This window comes from Aotus nancymaae, unplaced genomic scaffold (genome assembly GCF_030222135.1).
Source record: "Aotus nancymaae isolate 86718 unplaced genomic scaffold, 86718_ANA_hifiasm-v0.15.2.pri h1tg000059l, whole genome shotgun sequence".
NCBI lineage: Eukaryota > Metazoa > Chordata > Mammalia > Primates > Aotidae > Aotus > Aotus nancymaae.
In genome coordinates this window covers 26367237-26394575 of record NW_026988473.1, presented here as the reverse complement: position 1 = coordinate 26394575, position 27339 = coordinate 26367237, and the positions used below count along the sequence as shown (strand labels likewise).

The following is a 27339-nucleotide window of genomic DNA, read 5'->3' as shown; positions in this document are numbered from 1 at the left end:
TAATGATTTTAGTTTTTCTTATTGCAAAAGCAACATATACTCTTTATAAAAAATAAAATGAAGCAAATTACAAAAAACATTCAGAAATGATCTTAATTAATACTTGCTGAACCCATTCTATGAAGATATGTGTTTATGAGTGTGTGTATGTGTGTGTATATAGAGAGACAGATAAATATCAAGCCTTATTTTTATAAGTCCAATGATTACTTCTTTAGAAAAAAAATCTACACCATTTTCTCCTGCTTTTTTGTGGTTTAAATTAATGAAAACGAAAACAATGAAGAAGAAATACAATGAATTCCATTTTGGGCAGGATGACATACAATTCTTACCTTGAAAATAAGTACAAATGCTGAAAAAATTATTTTAAAAATTATTTCGGCCGGGCGCGGTGGCTCATGCCTGTAATCCCAGCACTTTGGGAGGCCAAGATGGGTGGATCACAAGGTCAAGAGATCGAGACCATCCTGGCCAACATGGTGAAACCCTGTCTCTACTAAAAATACAAAAATTAGCTGGGCGTGGTGGTGTGTGCCTGTAGTCCCAGCTACTCAGGAGGCTGAGGCAGGAGAATTGCTTGAACCTGGGAGGCGGAGGTTGCAGTGAGCCGAGATCATGCCACTGCACTCCAGCCTGGCGACAGAGCGAGACTCCATCTCAAAAAAAAAAAAAAAAAAAATTCAAAATAAGTTGTTGAGCTGGCAAAAAAGTAAGGCTTCACAGGGGCCATAAAAAAATGAGAATGAGACTTGGGAGAGAAATGAGCTCCACAGCCAGAAGATTCCTGAAGTATTTCAAAACCCTGGTGACCTTAAGCTTCAATTCTGATAGCCATGTAAGACACTAGAAACACGAGATAAAACCCAGGGCCTGATCAATTCGAGGGAATCTAATGAAAAATCCCCACATAAACTGGAGATCCCAGTGAGGTCTACCTTCAAGGTAAGAGTGAGCAAAACAAGATTCACTGTGGAGAAAATCACAGAAAAGCATGCCTTTATTGATCCTGTCACTCGGCAAAGGAGGAAAAACATCTTTGAGTTCAAAGAGGGATAATTATTTAACAGACAGAATTCTTAGCTACTTAACTGGACACTGAAATTGGAGTGTTTCCCCCAGATTTACTGCTAATGTTCTACTTACTTTAAGTATTACAAACGATGACTGATGGAGTAACCTTCAAAATATAAAACTAAAAACATGAAAGCCTAGAAATTTCTAAAAGTTCTGATTCAACTTAGTCTTGGAGTTAGCCGACTTAAAGGCAAACCACATTACTTGATTTATTACTTATATAACTTTGGGTGTCAATTTACTTATCCATACAGTGAAAATGCTGTAAGGATTAAAATGAGATAAAATGGACATAATACAATCAGCACACTAACTGACCCAGTCAATGTTAGTTTCCTTCTCATTTTAAAGAGCTGGAAATTCTTGAAATAGCAAAACTATTATAGGAGTTATTACTAAATCATTTTAGGCAGATAGGGTAAGGAGTCCTTGGTAAGGTTTTTTTTTCTTTTACTAAAGCAGCTCCAAAAACATTTCTTTTCTAGCAGAAAAGCTGCTTGAAGGGCCAGGCTGGCAAGCTTTGATATGCAAATGCTGGCCAGTAGAAACTGAGTCCAACATGGTGATTCCCACCCTCTTTTCCTTGTCACCACATGTGCCAAGCATCATGGCTGCCCCAGATATCTGCACATGTGCAGAACATCATGGTGGCCTGTATTTGAATATTAAAAGGCTAGTGTGGGAGGGCTAGTTTTTTTGTGGGCTACATGAGTGACATACCTGGTCAAACCAATCCCTTGGGCCCTATGCAAATCAAACACCACCTCATCCAGCCTCCTAATACAACGGATGGATTTCTGCTGCACACAGGACTTTTTCTCTCTGCTTGGAGCCCCCCTCCCTCTATCTCTGTATTGGGGAGCTTCTTTCTTCTTTCTTTCCTATTAAACTCTCTGCTCCTTAAAACCATTCCACGTGTATCCGTGTCGTTTATCTAAACTGGCGCGAGACAAAGGACCCTGTTGTTCCTCCAGTCGTCAGAGCCTATCATTCTGGTGCGTTGGCCTGGAATCCGAGGTACAATATTCATTAGAGTAGTGAGTATAAGAGCAGGCTTACAGTCTGTTCTATCATTCCTAGGTGCTCTTGGCCTCTATTTTAAAATCAAATCAAATCAATCAACAGGCATCCTTCAGCCGTTAAAAATACGCTTATCATGGGTGCCGTTCTAAAGCCTCGGATGTTAGGCTTGCTGGTGAGAACATGGAGAACCCCCCAATACCCACGGGTCATTGGGAATGTTGGCCATATTTTGAATCAGTTTCCTTTCATGGGGAAACCTTACCATTGTGTGAAGCAGGGAAAAGTTCTGAAGCAACTGAGAATTTTTGGCCATGGCACATCCTGGTGTTATCCAAAGGCCTCTGGATAGGACACAAAACTTTCCTTCTTTTTCTATGTGCGGTCTCTTACTCTCTGTTGAAATTTAGTAACGAGGAGTTTAGCACAGGAATGCTGTTGAAATATTCTAGGAACAGAGGGTTCCTCTTCCTGCCACCCACAGCTAGTGTCTCTCTCTCTCTCTGCCCTTGGTCTGGAGAGTGCATGGCATTTCCAGGTCTCTCTCTCTACCCCTTGGATGACAAGCACATAGTATTTCTAAACCAACAGCGCCACCTAGTGGAAATAGAAATCCTCTTCATGAGGTACATTTTTTTTTTCTTTTACAGTAACACTGCAGCTTCCTTTTGCACCACTAGAAATCAGGCTCTAAGCCTCTTCTGTGAACAGGAAAACTCTGCTTTCAACAGTTAGGAGTTACATATCTTCTGTGGTCAAATTTTAGTCTCGATATTATCCCATCAGCAGGAAAATGGCCATTTGGTTCCTATGTTCCTTTAAGTCACCTATTCTGTCTCCAATTAAGATAGTACTTAACTAGTAAGGGGATTTTAAGTCCAGAAGTTAACCAGAACCATTTTTCTAAGGGTAAATGCTTTAGCACGGGCCATAATAGCAGGATATAGAGTTCAATCTAGCACACCCCCTCCATTAAAGGGGACTTGCCCAATTATAGTTTTTCTTGAGATCCATTTTTTTTTTAGGGAGGCACAGGTCACACAAGTCTAGGAGGTCGAAGAGAAATAATAAGAAGAGGACTAGGACTGCTTGGGGAAGTGTGACTAGGCCCAAAAGTCTAGTTCCTCTGGTGCTATGGCTTGGAGGGTCATACCTACAGTCATGGGTGGCACATTTAACAGAGTGGTGGGACCCAGGAACCAGGGAGGGAAAATAGTTGGGGGACGCCCCCACTATTTTCTTCTCAACCCTGGGTCACATACGGAAAGGAAGGAGACTAAAAGGACACTTTTATTCTCACTTTTCTTTCTAGATGGGTTACGAATCGTCTTCAGCATGCACTCCCTTGGAGTGGATTTTAAAACACAGGAACTGCTTCAACCCTGAGACTTCGAAGAAAAAGTGCCTCATAGTCTATTGCACAAGGGCATGGCCTTCTTAACATCTTGGGGACAAACAAACCTGGCCTGCTGGGGGGAGCCTTGATTTTAATATTACCCAACAATTAGCTCTTTTCTGCAGACAGAGGTCAAATGGACTGAGGTCCCCTATGTATAGACTTTCTTTGCCCTGTAAGACAACCCAGACCTTTACAAGGTTTTCACAATCGACCCAGTTCTTTTAGCAGCTTTGGCAGGCAAGCCCACAGGGAATAGTTCCCCAGAGCTAAAGCAAGTTCCAGTGGAGCAATCTGAGACAGCTATTGAATGTCCCAACCCTTCTGGTCCCCCTCCAATTGGACCATCAGCTTCTCCAGCTCCATCATCTCCAGTATATCCTACTCTCCCTACTTCACTCTTACCTCTGCAGGAAATGCTTGATGGGAATGGTGCCATAAAGGTTCAAATTCCCTTCTCATTACAGGATCTTCAACAAATAAAGGGAGACTCAGGCCGATTTTCTGACAATCCAGATAGGTATATAGAAATTTTTCAAAATTTAACTCAGGTATTTGACCTCACATGGAGGGATGTTATATTGCTGCTAAGTCAGACCCTCACTGCAGCTGAAAAGCAGGCTTCTCCAGGCAGCAGAAAAATACGGAGATGAGCAACATGCTTCCTATAGAAGACCAAGGAGAAAAAGAGGAGATAGGGAAGGTGAGGAAGAAGTAGAAACTCCATTCCCATTAGGAAGGAAAGTAGTTCTGGTAGACAACACTGATTGGAACCCCAATAACTCAGGAGATGAATGGAAAAGGGAGCACTTTTTAAGGTGTATATTAGAGGGCCCATGGAAAACCAGGGCCAAACCTCTCAATTATTCTAAACTGTCCATGATAGACCAAAGACCAGCCAGGAATTCCACAGCCTTTATGGAAAGGCTGAGAGAGGCACACCTGTTTATCCCTGGATTCAGTCGAGTGACAGTTATTCTCAAGGACAAGTTTATTACTTGTCCTTGAGAATAAGCAGAATCGGCAGCTCTCAATATTAAAAGGAAACTATAGAAGCAAGCTACAGGATCAGATAGTACCCTTGAAAACCTCCTGAGAAAGCCACTTCAGTCTTTTACAATAGGGATCAGGAGGAGGCCCAGGAAAAGGAAAGGAAATACAAGAAAAGAACAGAGGCTCTAGTAGCAGTGGTACAAGTTTGCAAAGTCCAGGATCCCCGAGGTACATCCACTAGCTGTTATTGATGTGGCAAGTCAGGGCATTTTAAGAAAGAATATCCAGGCAAGACAAAGCCACCTTGACCCTGTCCAGCCTGTGGCAGAGACCACTGGAGAAAGATCTGCCCCCAGAAATGGAGGTCACTGGGTTCAGAACTAGTCTCACAGATAGTCCAGCAGGACTGATGGGTCCTGGGGCTCAAACCCCTGGCTCCAGCAACTCAGACTGCTGTTACAGCACAGGAACCCTGGATGATTCCGGAAATCAAAGGTAGGAACTTCTGGATACTGGAGTCAGTCTCTCTCTTCTCCTCTCTAATCCAGGCCTCCCCTCTTCCTGTGGTATGACTGTAAAGGGCATCTCAGGAAAAACTCTAACCTGGTATTTTTCTCAACCTCTTAGCTGCAGATGTGGGAACCTACTATTTACACATGTCTTTTTAATCATGGCTGAAGTACCATTCCTTTATTAGGTAGAGATATCCTAGCTTGCATTGGGGCCAGCATCCTTATAGCCCCGGGACAAACTCTTTGTCTCCCACTGATGGAAGCTAACATTAAACCACAAGTGTGGGCAACTCAAGGAAGAAAAGGTCGAGCTATAACCACTAGGCCAGTCCAGATCTATCTTAAGGATCCCACTTATTTTTCTAACCAGAGATAGTATCCCCTGAACTCAGAGGCTAGGAAAGGGCTAGAAGCCATTATTAATAACCTAAAGATACAGGGCCTCCTCAAACCCTTTACTGGCCTCTGCAACACCCCAATATTAGGAGTGAGAAATCCAATGGGGAATGGAGACTAGTTCGGGACCTTCGCCTCATTAATGAAGCTCTCATTCCAATCCATCCAGTGGTATCTAATCCCTACACCCTGTTAACTCAAATACCTGAGGGAACTAAGTGGTTTACAGTCCTAGATTTAAAGGATGTCTTTTCTCTGCATACCATTCTCTGACTCTCAATACCTATTTGCCTTTGAAGATCTCTCTGGCCAAACTGCCCAGTTAACATTGATTTTGAGATAGTCCTCATTTGTTTGGGCAGGCACTGTCACAAGACCTCTCTGAGTTCTCTTATCCTCAAGTTAGGGTCTTACATTATGTTGATGACATTCTGCTCTGTGCCCCAACTGAGGAAGCTTCTCAGGAAGGCACTGAAGCTCTTCTTGACTTCTTAGCTAATAGACAACATAAGGTTTCAAAACCCAAGGCCCAGCTCTGCAAAAGCTCAGTGAAGTACCTAGGTTTAGTACTGTCCAAGGAGGCCAGAGCATTAGGGGAAGAAAGGATTAAGCCTATTTCCTCCTTCCCCTACCCCCAAGCCCTCAAGCAACTAAGAGGATTTTGGGGCTACAGGACTTTGTAAACTATGGATACCTGGGTATGGTGAAATAGCCCATCTGTTATATAACTTCATAAAAGACACTTTGGGAGCCCTCTTCTTTTAACCTGGGAACCTGAAGCTCAAAAGGCCTTCACCCAGCTAAAACAGGCCTTGCTCAAGGCACCAGCCCTCAGCCGTCCTGTAGGGAAGACCTTTAATCTGTTTGTATCAGAAAGGAAGGGAATGGCCCTGGGAGTTTTAACACAGGCCTGAGGACCAGCTCAATAGCCAGTGGGTTACCTAAATAAGGAACTTGATTTGGTGGCTAAAGGATGGCCAGCATGTCTCCTAGCCATTGCCTCCGTGGCTCTACTGGTCCCAGAAGCCTCCAAACTAACCCTGGGAAATGATTTAATTGTTTACACCCAACATAATGTGGCAGGACTACTGCACTCTAGGAAGGAACCTTTGGCTAACAGACAGCTGACTCCTTAAATATCAGGCCCTGCTGTTAGAAGGTTCTAACACCCAATTAAAGACTTGTTCTCGTCTAAATCCAGTCACCTTCTTCCCAGAGGAAACTGGGGAACCTGAGCATGACTATGGACAAGTCATAGTATAGACTGTGCAGCCAAGAAGATATCAGGGAAACTTCCCTAGAGAACCCAGACTGGACCCTCTTCACAAATGGGAGCTCTTTTGTAGAACAAGAGTCCGTAAGGCAGCATACGCAGTAGTCACTCTAAATGACATAGTGAAAGTGCATCTCCTTCCAGGCACAAGTGCTTCATTAGCTGAGCTAATAGCTCTTACAAAAGCAATCGAATTAAGCAAAGGAAAGATAACTTTTTTTTTTGAGATGGAGTTTCGCTCTGTCATCAGGCTGGAGTGCAGTGGTGCAATCTCGGCTCACTGCAACCTCTGCCTCCTGGGTTCAAGTAATTCTCCTGCCTCAGCCTCCCGAATAGCTAAGACTATAGGCGCCTGCCACCATGCCCGGCTAATTTTTGTATTTTTAGTAGAGACGAAATTTCACCATGTTGGCCAGGTGTTCTTTATCTCTTGACCTCATGATCTGCCCACTTCGGCCTCCCAAATTGCTGAGATTACAGGTGTGGGCCACCATATCTGGCCCTGAATAGCTAACAATTACACTGACTCCAAGTATGCTTTCCTGGTTCTCCATGCTCATGCTGTCATTTGGAAGGAAAGGCATTTTCTTACTACCAATGGACCTCCTATAAAATATCACCAGGAAATTAACAGGTTATTATCCTCAGTTCCCTTCCACAAGCGATAGTAGTGACGCATTGTAAAGGACATCAAAAGGGAACAGCTAGGTAGCCAAAGGATATAGATTAGCTGATCAGGCAGCTAAATCAGCAGCAAGAAAGCCTCAAGACATCAACACACTTCACACCCCTCTAATCTGGGAAGGCTCCGTAAGAGAAATTAAACCTCAGTACTCCCCTATAGAAATAGAATGGACCACTTCTTGAGAGTATACATTTCAGTCCACAGGATGGCTATAGTCAGAGGCAAAACTCCACTTGCTAGCCTCCAGCCAATGGAAAGTCCTTAAAATCCTTCACCAAGCGTTCCACTTGGGAAAGGATAAAACTTACCAATGTGCCCAGAGATTGTTTTCAGGAGAGGGCTTACTAAAAACAGTCAAGTAAGTTGTTAAGCAAGGCTTGCTTAACAAGCAAAACTTGTGAAGTCTGTCTTAAAAATAATCCCCTGAACAGGTGATTCTTTCCTCCTCAAACCCAAAGACTAAGAAATTATTCAGGGGAAGATTGGCAAATAGACTTCACCCACATGTCAAAGACAAAGGGCATTCAATATCTGCTGGTATAGATAGATACCTTCACTAACTGGGTAGAAGCATTTCCATGCAGTACAGAAAGAATCTCTGAGTTACTAAAAACATTAGTTAATGAAATAACTCCCAGTTTTGGTCTACCTAAGTACCTTCAAAGTGACAACGGGCCCTTGTTTAAGGCAGCTGTCACACAAAGGGGTCTCAAAAGCACTAGGCATAGAATATCCTCTCCATTGTGCTTGGCGACCCCAATTCTCAAGGAAGGTAGAGAAAACTAATGATATTATCAAGAGACACCTCAGAAATTATCCCAAGAAACTCACCTTCCTTGGGTCACTCTTCTTCCCATGGCCTTGCTATAAATAAGAAATACTCCTTCAAAATTAGGTCTTAGACCTTTTGAGATGCTGTACGGATGGCCTTTCATTACCAATGATTTTCTGTTAGATTGGGAAACCTCTGAGCTAGTTAAGCATGTAACCTCTCTGGCTCACTTCCAGCACAACTAGCAAAAGCCCAACCCCAGGAAATTGGACTACCTCTATCAACCCAGGAGATTGGGTACTGGTAAAGGCTCTCCCTTCTCTCTCTCCCTCCCTCAACCCAAGCTGAGAAGGACCTTACACTGTTCTTCTTTCAAGCCCCTTGGCAATAAAAGTTGGCAGGAATCGACTCCTGGATACATGATATTTGAGTCAAAGCCTGGAGAGCTAAGGGAGCAACCCCTAACAGCCCAGAGGAACGTCCTAAATATCAATGTAAAAAAAACAGGAGATCTTAAGCTGAAAATGACAAAAGACAAGTAACTGAATGAGAACTACTCATCTTAGTCTCACCCCCACCTCACCAAATACTTTTTGTCGTCTCTACCTCTCCTTTTGAGATTTGTCGCCAAATATTGTAACTTCTTTTTGATGGAGATTATTTACTACGCCACCCTTGTGGGAATTGCTTTACTCACTCTACTATTTGCAGTAGGACTACATACTGTAGCACTTCAGGGTGGAATATAGGACAGAGAATCTCAATTACTGTAGCATTTTGCTTAATTATTATCCTCATAGCAGGAATAACAGTTACTAAAAGGAACTAAACAGCGTTTCACTAACCCTCAGTCTGCTAGGACTTTTTAATCACTTAGTAATACATCACACCCTTTAGCTCCTGCAGTATCTGCCATGGCCCATTTATACAACAAGACTAATTGTTGGGTCTGTCCTATGTGGTTTGCTTAGTTCAATGACACTAAGGAAACTTCCAATGACCCAGAACTCACCATCTTAGGATTCCCTTTATTGGCTTTACCTTTAACCCTTAAAGACCTATCAGGCATAAATTGGACATGGTATGGGAGCACTTTCAACTAGGTAACTAACTCCTCTCGGGAGAATACTCCGCTCTCAGTGCCAGAAAACACTGTTCTCCCAATGCCAAAGAACACCCTCCTCAAAGATAAGCTTCATATCCTCAGGTTGGGAAAATTAAACCAAGTAATAGCAAATGCCTCTCTCTGCTTTAAAAGCAGCGGGGAAGGGCCATATGTGGGAGATCTCAGATATTGTAACATCATACCTGTAACTGGTAATAGTTCAAAGATTTGGGGAGGAGAGTGCAACAAGGATGATCTAAAAAGATCAGAAGCCCTAGTGGAGGGCTTTCAGAATCTAGTCTCTCATTCTGGTTGGAAGTCCCAACGGAAATGGCATGCTCTAAGTAACCACCTTGACTATATTGTAAAGAATAACACATGGGCCTTTCTGAACATGTCCCTCATTAGATTCCAGACCCTTGTATGATGTTTGCTAATAGTAGTGGCTTACAGATCTGTGGGCAAACTGGAGATATCTGGACTAAGAGCCCTTGCCACAGGATCATCTGAAATATTGACCAGGGCATATTATGTCTCTAATTTTTCAAAGCTCCATTTGTCAGATGGATCCTTCTCATTCGGCATATCAAATCCCAAACGACATCGTAAATATCCTAAATATGGATATCCTCATCCCAAGAATGCCCCTATTATATGTAAAGAAGGAAAACTTTTAAGATATGAGAAAAATCTGCCCGTGTCTCTCACAAGCCACAATTTAGAACTATGCCTTCAAGGAACAGGACTAATTTTTTTTGTGTGTGTGTGTGGCTCCTGGATACACTTAATCCTCCCAAGGCATTGGGAGGGAACTTGTACTACAGTAGCAGTAGCTCCTGACTTATTATTTTTAAATTCTACCAAGATGGCGGCATCATCTGGGGTCCTCCCTAACTCAGGCTCTTTTCTAAAGACTACACTATCTTGAACATGCTGGACAAAGAGATCTATCATTTCTATGCCCTCATATGGAGATTTAACTGAAAGGGCAGACTGGGGAGGGTGTGCACATCCCATCAAAGAAAAACCATGGATGGGAAATTCTATAGCCAGACTCTAGACTGGTTTATGGGGATCCCTCTCCCGATCAGTACTTAATATTTCTATTATGATGCAACGAGGGTGAAAGACAACTGTAGGTGCCATAGAGGCACAATAGCAATCTATAGACTCTTTCACCTCAGTAGTAGCACAGAATAGATGGGCCTTAGACGTCCTTACAGCTGAAGTAGGAGGTACCTGTGCACTTTTAAATGAAACATGATGCTTCTGGATTGCCACCTCTAGTAAAGTAGAGGAAAATCTACTGGTACTTAAAGATCAAATCAAAAATCATTGACAGGCTATGAGAACATGCAAGCTTCAGCCCCAAGAGGCTACAATTCCTCTTTAATGAATTCCAGTCTTCTTTATAGAATTGGTTAGCTACTTTATTAAGGCCCCTCTTGCTTATATGTCTTGTAGTAATATTTGGACCTTGAATACTCAATACTATTACTCAAATTGTTTCCTCTCATCTAGAAGCAATCAAACCAAATAGTGCTCCCAAACTGTGGTGCTCCACACACGGACATGCCATTCTTCCGAGGACCCTTAGATTGACCCCAGGAGGAGCCCTAGCCTTGATGCTCCTTTTCAGCAGGAAGTAGCCAGAAATAGTCCTCACCCTAAACTCCCTAACAGCAGCTGGGGTGACATTTCCTCAGAAAGGGAATATTATAGAAACTATTAAGGAAAAATTATGTTGGTACTTCATATATCTGTCCTTAAGAAATCTAGTCCAAATTACCTATGTGTGTATAATTTGCTATTTCCTTGTTTAGGTATGTGATATTTTAATTACAACTTAAAATACAGCGAATGGGAAGATTCCTGCAGTCTTCCAACCCTTAAAACCACCAATTTGCACAGCAAATTGCAAACATTATAGAAAATGGTCTTTTATTACAGGTCTCCCTTTTCTCTTTTGTCTTTTCCAGTGCTGAGGTATTACCGCAATTATCCAGCTTGAAACTACAGTAATAACAATGACAAGGCAGCTGCTGTTAATAAATTTTCAATCACTGAGACCCATGAAATTAAAATTTCAAAGAAAATTATCACTTAGCAGGCACCAACAGAGATATACTTGGTGAAAATGAAGTCATTTAAACTGTCCAGAAGAAAGTAACTACCACAACATATATTTTAACAAGAATTGACAAGAAGGAAAGGTTTAGTTAGTATCTAGCTCTAACCCAAATGTCAATATTACTTTCCTATTATTGCTAGATCTGGTTTTCAATTATAATAATAATTTTGAAATATGTATCTAAAGATTGATTACAATAAACTATAGTAGAGGTTCTATAGTGAGGAGAAAACATATTTAACAGCATTTTGTACATATCAACATCATTAAAGTCTAACAAGTTTTGATTTGGCACTTTATTTTTCCAATTTTTTCAATCTAGTTATTTTAAGGAAGTCAGCCTGGCTTGTCTCTGAGACACCTACTCACAGCCAACAATGGCTCTAATCCACTGCCCCCAGCACCCTCCATCTTTTCTTTCAACTTAAGCAAATATAGGCACACATTCCTCAGATATAGGTTTTCCTGGGAGATTCTTACACAAGTATAAAAAACATGCATCAAAGCTATTGCTTAACTTATCAATAAATGGGAAAACTAGTAAGATGTTACAACTGATTCAAAAGAGAATGTAAAACATACATATATAAGTAACGAAGAATCCTGACTTAGCAAAATTGGGCGATATCCATGTTAACAATAAAATGAATCTCCACTTTATTTTATTTACTGTTCAGTAAATAATCTTTTTATTTGTTTCAAAGTCTTTCACTTATTTTCCTGACACTGGCCTCAGGGAGGGACTGAATGGAGGCATAGTAAAGATGTGTCATACTTTCTGTCCTCGGTCTTTACTTCGTTCTGCACATTTGTTGCACTTGCCTCTCTGTGCATATTGGTTTTTACTTGAATGCCCCAGCTCTCCTTTCTATCTTCATCGTACTTAAAAACCCTCCTCCTCCTCCTTGTCAGACAAGTGTTGATGAGAAATCAGAAGACATGGAGCCTGTTTTCAGCTTTGACCCCCAGTAGCTGTGTGCCCTAAGGCAAGTTAGTGATATTTTCTGGGCATTAGTATCCTTATATTAATAATCTGGATCAGTGATCTCCAGACTTCTAAATTTCAACACCAGTAGTTTGTTCTATATTGGTATTTCTATTATCTGTCTTAATGAAGGACGGTGGGAGTATACACTGGGTAGGTGAAGAGGAGAAAGGGCATTTCAGTCAGAGAGAATGCTCAGTAGTTGGAAGAGGCTGAGTCTAAGCCTCCTTTTACCTCCATCCTCCAGAACCTAATGCTATGCACAGGGCTTTGGCCTATATTTTACAGATGACTGAAAACCACTGAGGTGTTTGAAACGTAAGATATGTGTTAAGAGTCTGTTTTTGAAACATTTGCACAGTGGCAGTAAAGAGGCTGAAAGGCAGTGGCCAAGAAAGCAGAAGCCAAGAAGAGCAAGGAGGCTGCTGAAAGAGTTTAAGAAGGGAATTGGAAGGGAGGGAAGGTGGAGATGCATTTGGAAGATAGAGGACTTGGGGTGAGAAAACTGAAAGAGAGAAAGGAAAGCTTCAAAGACTCCCAAGTTTGCGGTCAACTGAGTAGCTGAGTGGATGATACCATTCACTGAGAGGTGGGTCAGAAGTATTACTATGTGCTGAACCCTATTCTAGGCCCTGGGAATTCAGTCATAAACTAGACCTGAATTCCCAGGGCCTAACCTAAAAGAATTCACACTCTAGGGAGTTTTAAAAAGGTATACATAGAATACATAAATAAATTGCAAAAAGTGCTAAGAGGGAAACAAACAAAGGACTTGGAGAAAAACAGCAGGGATCAACTTTGATTAAGGCAGTCAAGGAAGGCATCTCTGAGCAGGTGGCATTTAATCTAGGACCTAAAAGTCATGAACTAAACCAGTGTGTGATGAATGAATATGTATGCATGTGCATGGTTTGGTATTGGGGAGAGGCAAGTACTCCAGGCAGAGGAAATAGCAGGTGTGAAGGCTCTGAAATGAGCAAGTACTTCACAGATAGAAGATCAGTTGGCTAGAGCAGAGTGAGGAAGTGCTGAGAGTGGCAGAAGATAAATTTGTAGGGGCCAGATCATGGAAGGACTTGAAAGCTGATGAGAACAGTCCTACCAGAAAGGAAGTGATCCTAATAAGAGACATGGGGAGAGGAAGAGAAATAACTATAGAAGGTGAGAGGGCTTGGAGATCCTGAACTCTTGAGGAGGAACTGGGCTTCTTCCATTTCATGAAATGAGGAGAACCTGGGTTCACGCTCCAGCAGATTGGTAGGTTTTTGTGGTAGGAAGGTAAGGAAGTTCATTACCTAATTACTTCTATTGTCTGAAGTATAAACAAAGACATCAGCTGGGAGTATGGAGGGTGTGAGAAGCTTGACAACAGAATGAAAGGTATAAAATAGTCATCTTGGGGAGTGGAACAGTGAACTACAAGAGAAACAAAGAAGGGCTGTTGGACAGCATTAAGTGCCAATTTGAGGTTGAAATCATGAAGCAAGGCCAGACAACAAAGTTGTGCAATATTCTCCAGCAATGTTCAGCTGCTCAATGCAGGCTCAAAGAAATGGGTGGCAGGGTTCTTCCTGGCTAAAGGTTTGGCTTGGCCAACTACACATGTAAATTAGATCAACCATGATCTTAAGTAACAACTGTTTCAATAGACTGGGTGTGGAAGCCAAATCGCAGTGGGCTTCACTCACTTTCATTTAGAAGTGAATGGAACTTGGAGGCATGGAGTTCTAATGACTGTTTAAATAGTGTTGCTATAAAGAAGGGCTAGACAGGGAAACAGAAGGGAAAACTGGCTAATTAAGAGAGTTTTCTATCTCATGCTAAGGGGTAACATTAGGAGACAGGGAGAGATTAAACATATAGGAGAGCAAAGGTCTGAGAGGTCAGCCTTTGTAGAGATAGAGAAGCTGGCATTAGAAAAACAGGAATGGGAAGAAAGATAAAGATGCAGGTAAGTACGTAATAATATTTATAATGTAATATTAAATACTGTAATAATACCACTGATAATAAGAATTGCTAACATTTATTTATTGAATGCTTATTTTGTGCCAGGCATTCTTTTAAAGACTTTATATGGACTACTTTACTTTATCCTTATAACAACCCTATATTGTACTACGCGAGATTAAGTAACTTGTCCAAGGCCACCCAGATAGCAAGTGGCAGAGCCAGGATCTGAACCCAGGCAGTCTAATTCTAGATCCTATTCCTTAAGCTTTACATTATACTGCAGGTGGGAAGAGGAAAAAATTAAGAAATTTGCACCTAATAGCTTTCACTTTCTCTGTGATTTTGGAGGCGAAGTCACCTTTGAAACAGGTGTGGGGTGGAGGATGGGGTGAGATGGTGAGGTTATGGAACAGCTACTTACGGGAATATAAAAGGAAGCTCCCCAGAGGACTGTCACATGCTACTCAGAGGCCAGGTGCAGTAGGACACCAGAATATTTGTAGGTACTAATTCATATAGTTGAATATACCCAAAAAAGTGTATGGTAAAGGGGTAGGGGTTAGGCAGAGAAGGAGATGACCATGGGAATGAGATGTTAGAGTGAGGGGGAGGTAAAGATGAACAGCACTGATGAGGTCAAGGAAAACAAAGGGCAAGGTGTTGGATGTCCTTGTGTTGTAGAAATATCAAAGAACAGATATATATTCAGGGTCAACATATATAGGACACTGTGATAGTTAAGGTAAAATTGAAAAAATAGAAGTAGTCTCTACCTGGTTTTTGTCTGCAACTAAGCAGAGCTCCCTAAAGGGTAGGGAATGAGCTCTTGGTATAGCCACACCTTTCATAGTACTTTGCTCAACAAACATTGGTTGCATTAAGATCATATCCCTTACATTAAAAAGTCCTGTATCAGAAGTTACTATATTTTGTGGACTGCTTCAGGCTCACAGGAAGTTATTTATTTGGTCTACACAATGCTTAGAAAAGAGTTTGAGGCTATACTTTAAAATCAAGAGATTTCATATAAAATCTGAGTTTCCAGTTTTGTTTAAAATAGCAGAACTAGACAACGGGCATATAATACTCTCACATAGCAAAAAACAATCAGTGTTGTATAGTGTTACCTCTTAAGATAGGGTAAATGCTGGGCCTATTATCTTCTTTTTGGTTCCATCTGGCCAATCTACAATGCCATATTCTCCATATAGCCTTCCATGAGTCACTGTTTGAAATGACCTTCCTCTCCCTCTGTACTTGCAAAATACTTGGTTATCCTCTAAAGGAACTTCGTCCTTTCCTCCAACGCCCCACTGCCCATTACTGGTATATATTAATTATAAATATGCATTTACAACTGCCCAAGTTTCTGAAGGGTAGGAACAACAACTTACTAATGTTTGCATTTTTCAGCCTGGACTTTAATATACGGTTTCTGGGTAAATGCTTTCTCTTTTAAGGAAATACTCCTTGACTTTTGCTGATGTTAGAGAAAATCAGTTCATGGGCCAGTCAGTAGGGTTTTAATTTCAGAAGTGTAAAATCAGTTTAGAGATTGTTGTTATTTCGAGTCTGACCTGAAAATAATACACTTGATGCTTGAAGAATCTTTAGAATTCAAGAAGCAAGTCCATGTAACACAAATCACTTGGGAAAGTTACTGCAAAGGATAATAAAAAATTATTGAAAGGGCTACAGAGGGAGGCAAATAATATAATATGGGTTCAGAAAAGAGTGTCTATCAAAGACAGAATAATAAATAAATAATACAAAGGTCTTGAGAGGGAAAGTTTTGGTGAGCAAGTCTTCCAAATCTTTATCTCCAATCCAGCTCTCTCTCCTAGCTTGAAAGCAATACCCAGTGTGATGGTTAATACTGTCAACTTGATTGGATAGAAGGATACAAAGTATTGATTCTAGGTGTGTCTGTGAAGGTGCTGCCAAAGGAGATTAATTTGAGTCTGTAGGCTGGGAAAGGCAGACCCACCCTTAATCTGGATGGGCACAATCTAATCAGCTGCCAGCGTGGTTAGAATACAAGCAAGCAGAAAAATGTGAAAAGAGAGACTGGCCTAGCTTCTTAGCCTACATCTTTCTCCCATACTGGATGCCTGAGTCTCCAACTCTGGACTCCAAGTTCTTCAGTTTTGGAACTTGGACTGGCGCTCCTTGCTCCTCAGCCTGCAAACGGCCTATTGTGGGATCTTGTGATCATGTGAGTTAATACTTAATAAACTTCCCTTTATATATATATATATATTTTTTTCCCATTATTTCTGTCCCTGTAGAGAACCCTGATTAATACACCCAGTGTATAGTACCACGTTTTGAGCATGTATCTCAAACTCAACATGTCCACAATACGACCATCATAAACTGCTTCTTCCTCCTGTATTCTCTTTCTGGTAGACCACCAGGCCCTAATCACTAGATCAGAAACCTAAAAGTCATTCTTGATTTCTTTTCTCACTACACACATCTAATCAATAACCAAGACCTCCTGATTTTATTTCCTCACTCAGACCACCAGCATCTCTTACTTGGATTACTACTACAACTTCCTAGTCTGTCTCCATGCCTCTAGTCTTTTTAACTCTAGCCAGCAATCTTCAGGCTTTCTTTGGTCATCTTGCTGATTATCTCAGAGCCCTTAGTTTAAAAATCTAAGATTTGCTTATCAGGCCCTTTAGGTCTGGTCCTAGCTTTTCTCTTTAGCCTCATCTCTTCTCAAGTCCCTGGCCACTACTTTATGTTCCAGAACGCCAAACTTAATATGGTAACACACCATGTCCCTGTCGCTGAGATTGTGTACATGCTTCTTCCCCTGCTTGGAACATCCTTACTTTCATCATATGTGGTTATGTCTTCCTGAGTTTTTAGGCCTCAGTAGATACTTTCACTTTTTCCTGAGATATTCTCTAACCCATTGAAGTGCATGCTCCTAAACTACCTTGAACTTTCCCATCTATGTCTTGCTGTCATGTCATACTATGTCATATTGTCATACCATCCTTGTCTCTTTACTAATTTGTATCTCCCACTATACAGCATGTTCTATGGGAGAAGGAACCAGATGCAGCTTGCACTCTTAAATCCACAATGCCTGGCACATAGTAGGCACTCACTAAATATTTTTTGAATTAATCACTTACAGTTGAACACTCCCCTTCCTTAAGGCCAAAGAGACTGTCTCTTTCAATTGTCCAAGACTCCCTAAAACTACAAAATTTTATAATTTCTTAAACTTTTCTTACTGCTGTTTTTATGTATTTGTACAAAACCAGATAAATACAAATATCTAGAGGGGCTCATGTATTTAACTGGATATGCAAATCTAGTGTAAGTAGTGGAAGCTATGGTAATCTGGCCAGCACATACCCTTAGTAAAGGTGAAGGTGGTGTTCACTAGTAAGTGCAATCCAGATCCCATGAAGAAATAAGGGACCAGGCCAGGCGCAGTGGCTCAGGCCTGTAATCCCAGCACTTTGGGAGGCTGAGGCAGGTGGATCACCTGAGGTAAGGAGTTCAAGACCAGCCTGGCCAATACGGTGAAACCCCATCTCTACTAAAAATACAAAAAAATTTAGCTGGGCTTGGTGGTGGGCACCTGTAATCCCAGCTATTCAGAAGGCTGAGGCAGGAGAATCCCTTGAACCTGGGAGGCAGAGGTTGCAGTGAGCCACGATCATGCCATTTGCACTCCAGCCTGGGCAAAAAGAGCAAAACTCCATCTAAAAAAAAAAAAAAAAGAAATAAGGGCCCTATGCAACCATATGTTCTGAAGTTTTAAAAGAGGCTGAAATGGTTCTGGATTTTGAAATGGCCGTGGTGGCTTACACCTGTAATCCCAGAACTTTGGGAGGCTGAAGTGGGTGGATCATCTGAGGTAACTAGTCAGAGAACAGCCTGGCCAACATGGTGAAACCCCGTCTCCACTAAAAATACAAAAATTAACTGGGTGTGGTGGCACGCGCCCGTAATCCCAGCTACTCAGGAGGCTGAGGCAGGAGAATCGCTTGAACCCAGGAGGTGGAGGTTGCAGTGAGCCGAGATCTCACCATTGCACTCCAGCCTGGGTAACAAGAGTGAAACTCAGTGTCAAAAAAAAAAAAATATATATATATATATATATTTAAGCCCATGAAAACTTTAAGTCCATATATATATATATATGTCATGTCATACTATGTCACATTGTCATACCATCCTTGTCTTTAAGCCCATATATATATGGGCTTAAAGTTTTCATGAACATTGAGTGCAGCAAACAAAACATGCCTGTCCACCAAGCTGTCTATGGGTCATATCTAGTTTGACAATCCTTGTTTATTCTCGGGTTCTTTGATTAAGGCTCTTTGATGCTCATTTTGATGACATTACACTAAGATTTACTGATTGAGGGTATGATCCCTTCTCCATACACACCTGCGTAGGAACGATCTCCAATTATCAGTCCTATCTCCAAGATCATCTCTCTCCCATCCAATCTTGCCTATCCAGCATTCTATTTTTAGAGTCGTCTTTGCTAATTTGGGGAAGTCATTTATTCACACAAGTCAGTGGTTGACAAACGTTTAGCAATAAAATCTCCCGCAAACGATTACTTTTTAATTAGGACTTTCAACCCTAAGAAAGATATACATAGGAGGAATAAGACGGGGGGAATAAGGAAGCTAATTTGAGGGGGTTTCCCTGCTTCTTAAGTGAGGTTTATCATATTGTGCTGAAACTGCTTATTCGTCTAGTTCTCCAGACCCGGGCCGTTTGTCTTATGTACCGCTATCTGAACGCGTAGAAGGCGCTCCATAAAACTGTTGGTTTGTGTAAATGGCCGAAAAATACATTCAGCGTGAGGGTGGCTTTCCCTTCGACTTCGGCTTAAGGAAGAATCGTTCCCATAATCATCCCACAATCCATCTAAACGGAGGTAGGCAAGGAGCAACCGCTCAAAGCAAAACGCTGGCTGCTGAGGCACAGCTCTGGTTTGTCAAACGTCTCCCCAAACGCCGAACTGGTCGCCAGGGTGCAGAAAAGCAGCTCGGGGAGCGCAGTCTTCGCCCCACCTCCACTTCGGTCCTTCACGATTCCTTTTCTAGCTGCCTTCCTGATAAACACCCGCAGAGGTCACCTCAACGCTCTCCTCTCTTCCGTTATTTGCTCCTTTCCAATGTTTGGCACCCAGCTCCTGACGTCGGAGCGCCCCGCTCGGGACCACGGATCTCCGGGGGGCCTCAGCCTGGCTTCCGAACCCGAAGGCCGCGGTGCACTCGGGTAGCTAACGGCCGGGCCCGAAGCCCCGCCCCGCAGCCAGACGCCAGGCTCGCGACCCCGCGCCCAGCTCCGGCCGCCGCGTCCCGACTGGGCTCCCTTCGTCGGAATACCGGGCACCGGCGGCCCCGCCCCTACCTGAGCGTCGCATCTCCGAGAACAACAGTCTCCCTCCCGAGCGTCACAGCCAGACATGGCCCAGACCAGGGACCCGCGCGGCCTCCAGTCTCCGCACAGCTTTGAGCGCAGCGCTTAGCCTGGATCAGTCAGCTAGGCCGCAAATGCAATCAGGCGGCGCTGAGGGCAGCCTGGGGGCGGGGCGAACGGGGCTGGAGCCGGGGTCTGGTAAGGCCCCGCCGGCTGGGATATCCAGCGGCGCAGCTGACTGCTCGGGAGGCGTGGCCAATGTGGTTGGAGGCGGGGCTAGGAGGGCCGCAAGTTAGACCCAAAGGCACCGCTAGCGTCTCGGGGCGTGGCCAACGATGCGGGAGGCGGGGCCATGGTGCTGGACATCAGGCTGTGCTGCGGACAGCCCTTCAGAAAGCCTTGAAGATGGCGGCCTCCTGGAAGCTAGGTTGTGACCCGCGGCTGCTGCGTTACTTCGTGGGCCTCCCTGGCCGCCGAAGCGTACCAGGGCTGGTGAAGGGGGCTGTTGGGTGGTCTGTAACCCGCGGATCTAGTTGGAGATGGTTTCACAGCACACAGTGGCTTCGAGGTGAGTGGCCGGGGCTCGCTCAGCTTCTCTGTGTAGTTGAGTGATGGGTCTGGGTCGGGGCAGTCTTGAGGGCCTGCGTCTGGGTGTGGAGGTGCACGGGCTCCCTATTTCCTTCTCTCTTTCTCGGAGTGGGGTCCGCTGACTTGGCCTAATGCATGCCGTGAAGAGCTTTCTTGGCGGCTAGGGGTACTCGACTCTCTCCCGGGCCCCTTAGTTTGTATGGCTTTATGACCTTGCCTTGGAATTTGGGTTGTGAGGCGCGGAGAGGGTTCCTAAACGCTACTCCCTCAGCCCCCTTTGCAATCAAGACTCAGGTTTCTTTAGTTAAGTTGTCAAACGTCTGGGATGAGAAAAAGCTGCCCAAGATTGCCGTAATTGAAAAGCCACTGTTGGAAGTTCTTACTTATTCTCTAAGCCTCTCTCTGTTGGAAAGTATTTTCATCAAGGCCAGTCGAGTTTTACCCCCACGCCATGACTCGTAAAAGACTTAAATGTGCAAGTTCCTACGGCATCACAGAGATCCAGGAGAACGTTTTAAGCAAATATTCGCTTGAAAGAGTGAACATTTAGGAGCTAAATCATACCAAAACGTTTATTATAGGAAATTGTCATTTGGTGATGATACTGATACAGTTAACACGATTCTTGCAGTATTTAACGGTACGTAGAAATGCAGGCCGGGTATTATTTTTCCTTATTTGGGGAGAGGGTTGGAGGGAGGTGAGGATGGAGAATAGGACTGACGTTTTTTAGTATGACGTATTACCTGCCAATCATCGTTCCTGGCACTCTACAGAATGAATTTTAAGTAGTTCTAGTAGACATTGCCTTCATATTCTGAGCTACTGAGGCTCAGAAAAAGAAAATTCCCACAAAGTCATACAGTAAGATGAGTGCATTGGGGTTCCTAAAGATTCAGTAGTGGGAACAATTTATTTCAGTTTTTTTGGTGTAATGTTTCATAACATACTCCTTGGAGCAGTGGTGCTTTAACAGTGTATATAGAATTCCCTCTCTTCCCTTCTCCAAGTTTGTTGAAATTAAACTTTTTTACAGCTCCTAGAGATTCGGTCTGGTCTGGTGTGGGGCTCAGAAATCTGCATTTTACAAATAATGTAGGATGATTTTTGATGTTTTATTTTGACATTTGATTAGAAACATTGATATAATCTTTAACCTTAATTCCCTCTTGCCATGTAACAGCATAGTCATAGGTTGTGGGTATTAGGATGTGAACCTCTTTGAGGCATGGCATTCTGCATGTGAAGCTGTAGAAAGTATTTGGAAATACTAAGTATTTGGAAATTTTGGACTTTTTTCAAATACCAAGCGAAAATTTATCCCCTTCTGACTTTCATCTACATGCAGATTTTTGTTTTGCCATGCCAAAAACACGTGGCAATCCTTGAACTATTTGTTTTACAAAGTGTGAGTTTATGACAGTGTTTTTTTCTCTGAGCTTGGTGGAAACTGTAGTTTCATAAAACTGAGTATTTGGGTTACTGTAGACTCTGTAAATTAAGTACATTTATTGAACTGTTTCCTCTTTCACACAAATATACAGGATTTAAAAATTTGACAGTTGGAACTACCTTTGGAGTTTTGGTTTCCTTAAGAGGTGTTGGCAGTATTTTTATGGGCTGTGACATATGCCATTTTCTTAGCACTTCCTAGAATTTCCCATTCACTTCTCACATAACCAAGTAAAGTTGGCATCATCTGCATTTAGTTGGACAAAAACACTAACACTCAGAGAAATTGAGTCTCCTAAAGGCACACAACTATGTTAATGAACTGAAGTGCATGTATACATTTTTATACATATATTAGTTTGTTTAACAACTCTTTAATTTGTATGATTCTCTCAACAGATTTATTGAGAATGCAGAGACTGTCTTTTTCACCACTTATATTGTTGAAGAATGAGTGAATAAATTAGCATCTGTCAGGTGCCAAGCACATGGTAGCCTGCTTGGGAAGTAGTGGCCAGCTGAATGAAACAGATTCTCAGTGTTTGCCACATGGCACATTTAATCATTCTTAGCTCCTGGACGTACAATACAAACGGTATTTATAGTCTCCTTGGGGACATAAACAATAAAGGCATGATTTCAATAGTGTATACAGTAAGCTCAGAAGGGGTAAGTTTGAGATGATGAGGAAATAATATATAAGGCAGCTTCGTAGAGGAAGAGGCGACAGCCCTTTAGGCTGAAGGAACAGCACAAACAAAGACCCAGAGGTCAGGGTGATATTTATATAATTGACACAGCATCTTAAACAGTTAAATTCAAAGAGTTTATATTGCTGCCCTTTCAGAGTAGGTAGCATGATTTGGAATATAATTAATAAGATGTTAATTAATAATATTGGTTTTGAGTTGTCTCTGAAGAATAACATGTTGAATTTAAAATAACCTGTGAATAGAAAAATAAATGAGGTTCAATCTTGGTGGCAATTTGCCTAATATATAATTATAGGCCTTGCATATTATAGATATTAAATAAACATATCTAAGGAAGCTAGAAACCTAGGAAGTTATAAAAGAACACTAGACTCTACAGTAGGATTGCAAGTTGGCAGCCAGTGAACTGACCCACATTGTTTTAGTAGAAAAATTTATGGCAAAATTTTAAAATCAGGAGACTTTACAGAAAAAGCTAGATTTTTGTTTTAACTTTAAAATTTAAAATTAAACCCTATGTGGTGACAGTTGCCTAACACTGGGTAATGATTGTTCTTTTTAGGTAGGAAGTTACTTCCTACTTTGTCACTATCCCCCCACCCTATATTACATCTCAGCAAGGCTGAATGTCCCTTGGTATTTGCATCACCTCTAGTTGTCTTTTTTTTTTTCTTGTACCCTTATCTCTATGGAAAGCAGAAGACAAATGACCAAGAGAAAGTGGGAGAAAGCAGATATCGTGTATGTATGTAAAGGAGGAAACTGCTTATCCATTTAATATGAAAATAAAGGATGTCAGAATCTAAAGAAAAAACCTTAATATGCTAGTCCTCTTCTCTCACCTGCCTGTTTTTTGTAGGCATCTGAGTTTTTTGACAGCAGTGCAACAAGGAGAGAGGGAACTTCTTTGATAGAGTTAGTGGTATGGTATTTCTGCCAAAACATGGATCCTCTTTTAGGCCTCGTTCTTATTAAGTGCTTATACACTGATAACTGATAAGATTGATACTCTTCTTCAAATTCTCCTTTAACCGTGGAAACAAACACATAGAATAGCTATAGTAAAAGTAGGATTTATTAAAAGGATATAACTTCACTTATCAAGGGGAAACCATAATTATTCCATCTATTTCTTCTAGGGCTCCTATTGTTTGTCTGTGGGGAAACCATAATTCCTTCTATTTCTTCTAGGGCTCCTATTGTTTGTCTGTGGGGAAACCATAATTCCTTCTATTTCTTCTAGGGCTCCTATTGTTTGTCTGTGGGGAAACCATAATTCCTTCTATTTCTTCTAGGACTCCTATTGTTTGTTTGTCTTCTTTCTCTTATTTGTTTTTCTCTGCATACTTACCAGTCTGTTTACTCCTGGCTTTTCTTTCTCATTGTCAGCTTGCCTTGCCTCAATGGTCATTCAGGCCTTTACTCCTGATGCTCTGTCAGTTTAGTTTAAGTGCCCACCATCATTTCCATAATCTCCTTCCAAATTCCTTGAATAAAGAAACTGACCCAATATAGATCAGTTGTGGGACCCAATATAGATCATAGGGGATGCAAGGCTGATTTCTTTCGAAGGCTATGACTTGAATATTTTAAGAAAGTAGTATAAGTTGAAGATCAATGATTGTCATGTTTGTTGCTATGACCATTGACTAAAATAGGCCAGTAGTGCAGTAGTCCTTTATGTTAATAGTTTCTACGCTAAGTAATGACCAAGTAAAATGTATCATCATGTAAGCAAAGCAGATCTAGGCTACTCAGATCAGGATGTTTACCCATCCAAAGAAAATAGGGCAGGGGTAAATGAGATCTTACTATAGGTAGCAACAGGAGGGACTAAGAAGATTTAGATGATCAGGAAATACTTTGTATATGTTTACTTTGTTTTAAAACATTTTATTCTCTATATGAAAGCAGGGTATTAGAGAAGTAGCCATCACATACTGAGCTCACTATATTTGCATTACTTCTAACCATCGTAAAAACCCTGCAAGGGTTTGTCAGGTTTCATAGAAGAAGAAATAGAGAGGTTTTAGCATTTTGCCCAAGGTTAGTGGATAAGTAAATGACCACTTTGGAACTATGCACATGATGATGTCCAAAGGAAGAAAAGAAGATCTTTCTTCTTGGATGTCTTTTTAGCAAAACAAAGAAACATCTTCTACTGTTACCACAGCACAATTTCCTTATATTGTATTGACCAGAATTGGGTCATATGCCCTTTCTTAAGTTAGTCACTGGCTTGACTTCACTGGTGTGAAAAATGGATAGACTTTGGCTAATCAAGGGACTGGGTGTGGAATCACTAACTCTGAGTACATATGCACAAGAAAAATAGATAGCTGAACAAAATTGAGCTCCTACCAGCAAGAAAGAAGTTTGGGAAGTAGGTTTGGGAATAATAAGTAGCATTTATTGAGAGCTTACTATGTACTGTACACCCTTGCAAGCACTTTACATGAATCAGCTCATTTAATATTCACAACTTATGCTATACTCTGGTAAATAGTTCCAGTTTCAACCCAGATCTGACACCAATGCCTGTTTTCATAACCATGGTCTGCCTCAATATCAAGTGATAGTTTGATTATAGATTTCAGCAGAACAGTGTCAGCATGCTGATGTTTTGTTCATCATGTGTACATTCTATAGGAACACTTCTGCTTTTTTTTAAAAAAATGAAATCAGACATTGTAGTAATAACTGCATTGTATGCTAGCATTTCTGTGACAGCCTATCATTTTATAACAATTAAGGACACTAAAATACTTGACTAGATATAAGGGTAGCAGGACTATTTAAGAGTTAGAGTATATATTGACCTCCTCTTATCTGTTAATTTCTAAGATGATGTACTCTTAAATATACCTTTTCATTGTTGTCTTGAGCTTAATTTGCCTTTTACAACAAAATATGTAAGTCCCCAAAGTATCATGTGTGAGAGAGAGAGAGAGAGAGAGAGTGTGTGTGTGTGTGTGTGCGCGCGCGCGCGTGCGCGCTTTTGCTTGGCTATAAATGGAATGGTGGTTTCTTTTTGCTCTTGTCCCAAGATGGCAAAGTAAAGTGAGATTCATGTAGAATTTTAATATAGTTTAATACCAAGAAGGCCAGTATTATAAGCTGAAATCTCTTCTAAAATGTTTGGTTTATTTCATTCAAAGGAAATGCGTTCTACACCATAGGCTATCTAAAAATTCCAGCTAATCTCTTTTCTAATGTGCCATTGGATACTAAGTACAAGTATAAAAATATAGAATCAGTAGATTCTATAAACAAGATGGGGTATATGGTGATTCGTTCATTTTTTTGGTAGGCAGTACATTTACTATAGCTAGTGATCTGCTTGATAACCTTTCCGTTACTCTATAAATCAAGGACTTTATTCTAGTATATGAAACATTTCTAGGGAAAAATTAGGATCAACAAATGTATAATTCAGGAAATATTGCTTGGGAATCTATTGGCCCTGGTTTTTGGAGGGAAACAAATCTGTTAGACAACTGATAAAAGCTATACCACTTCTTCAGGAAAGTGCATACATGTAAAATTTTGTATATAATTCTGAGTCCAGAGGACTTTGATCTCCCTGTAATTTATCCATAAGTAGCACATAGTCTAGAGCCTATTTCCAAAAACATTTTGGTAATTTCCTAGCTTTCTGTTTTTTGGATAATATCCATTCTAATGGATGTTAAGCAGTACTAGTACAGATTTTGTTTTTGTTTTCCTGTCTTTATCAGGTAGAATCTCGGCTCTCATAATTTTTTGATGGTCTAATGGCACTTTTATCTACTGTGTAGTACTTGTGTATTTATCTTATCTAAATTGCAATCCTTTTGAGGTCAAGATTCTGGGCTAGGATAACAGGTACTCAGTAGGCATTTGCAAAATGCCTAATTTGGCTTTTAGTTTTGGGAGTGAATAGTATGACAGCACTGAAGGTAAAACATTTGCCAGTGATTTTAATGAGAGCTTGGTTTTTAAATATGAAATATAGTTAGAACAGAGAACAAGAATTAGTATACATTGGTCATGAGAACACTGCTGAATTAGGTAAAGAGGAGGGTAAAAAGGGAACCTTCAAGTTTAGGCTGGGAAGGTGAAAGGAGCCTGTGAATGCATCTCGCATTACTCCAGGAAGGAACTGAGATATTCTACAATATTGTGACATCCTACAATGTTATAGGATATTGTGATACATCTAGCCAGCTATCCAGATGCCTCCATCAAAAATAAATAGCTGCCCATGAAAAATAAATAGCTAACATTTTTGAGACTTACTCTTTGCCAAGCCCCGTGTGTTACCTTATTTTATTTTTTTATTTATTTTGAGACAGGGCCTTTCTCTGTCACCCAGGCTGGAGTGCAATGGTGCAATCTCGGCTCACTGCAACATCCACCTCCTGGATTCAAGCCTCCCAAGTAGCTTGGACTGTGGGCATGTGCCACCATGCCCGGCTAATTTTTGCATTTTTAGTGAAGATGGGGTTTCACCATGTTGGCCAGGCTGGTCTCGAACTTCCAACCTCATGTGATCTGCCCGCCTTGGCCTCCTAAAGTGCTGGGATTACAGGCATAAGCCACTGTGCCCGGACTACCTTTTTTCTTTACAAAAATCTATTTATGTCACCATTTTAGAGAAGAGGAAGGAGACATAGATTGAATAAATAACTTGTAGGTGGTGGATCTCAAATTTGAGCCTAGACAGTTTGATTCCAGTGTTTGCTCTCTAAATCACTATGGTATTCTGCTTCTCCTTGAGTTTTTTTTTTAATTAAATATTTTACTAAATAATAAGTATTTCATTTAGCACAGTAGTACATGCATATAGTTAAAATAGTACTGAAAGGTTTGTAACAGTACAGTAGATCTCTGC

The 27339-nt window shown here is 41.4% G+C and overlaps 2 protein-coding genes across 2 annotated transcripts in view; one reads left to right on the top strand and one right to left on the bottom strand.

Annotated features, from left to right (window-relative positions):
* APIP (APAF1 interacting protein) overlaps window positions 1–19855 on the bottom strand; it is a 31741-nt gene extending 11886 nt beyond the window's left edge. Inside the window, exon 1 of the mRNA XM_012452338.2 lies at window positions 19705–19855. Coding sequence (XP_012307761.1) covers window positions 19705–19761 — 57 coding nt within the window. The 5' untranslated portion in view covers window positions 19762–19855. The remainder of the gene's footprint in view (window positions 1–19704) is intronic.
* Window positions 19856–20079: 224 nt separating this feature from the next.
* Window positions 20080–27339, top strand: part of PDHX (pyruvate dehydrogenase complex component X) — a 76223-nt gene continuing 68963 nt past the window's right edge. The window contains exon 1 of the mRNA XM_012452337.3: window positions 20080–20281. Within this exon, the coding sequence (XP_012307760.2) occupies window positions 20119–20281 (163 nt within the window). The 5' untranslated portion in view covers window positions 20080–20118. The remainder of the gene's footprint in view (window positions 20282–27339) is intronic.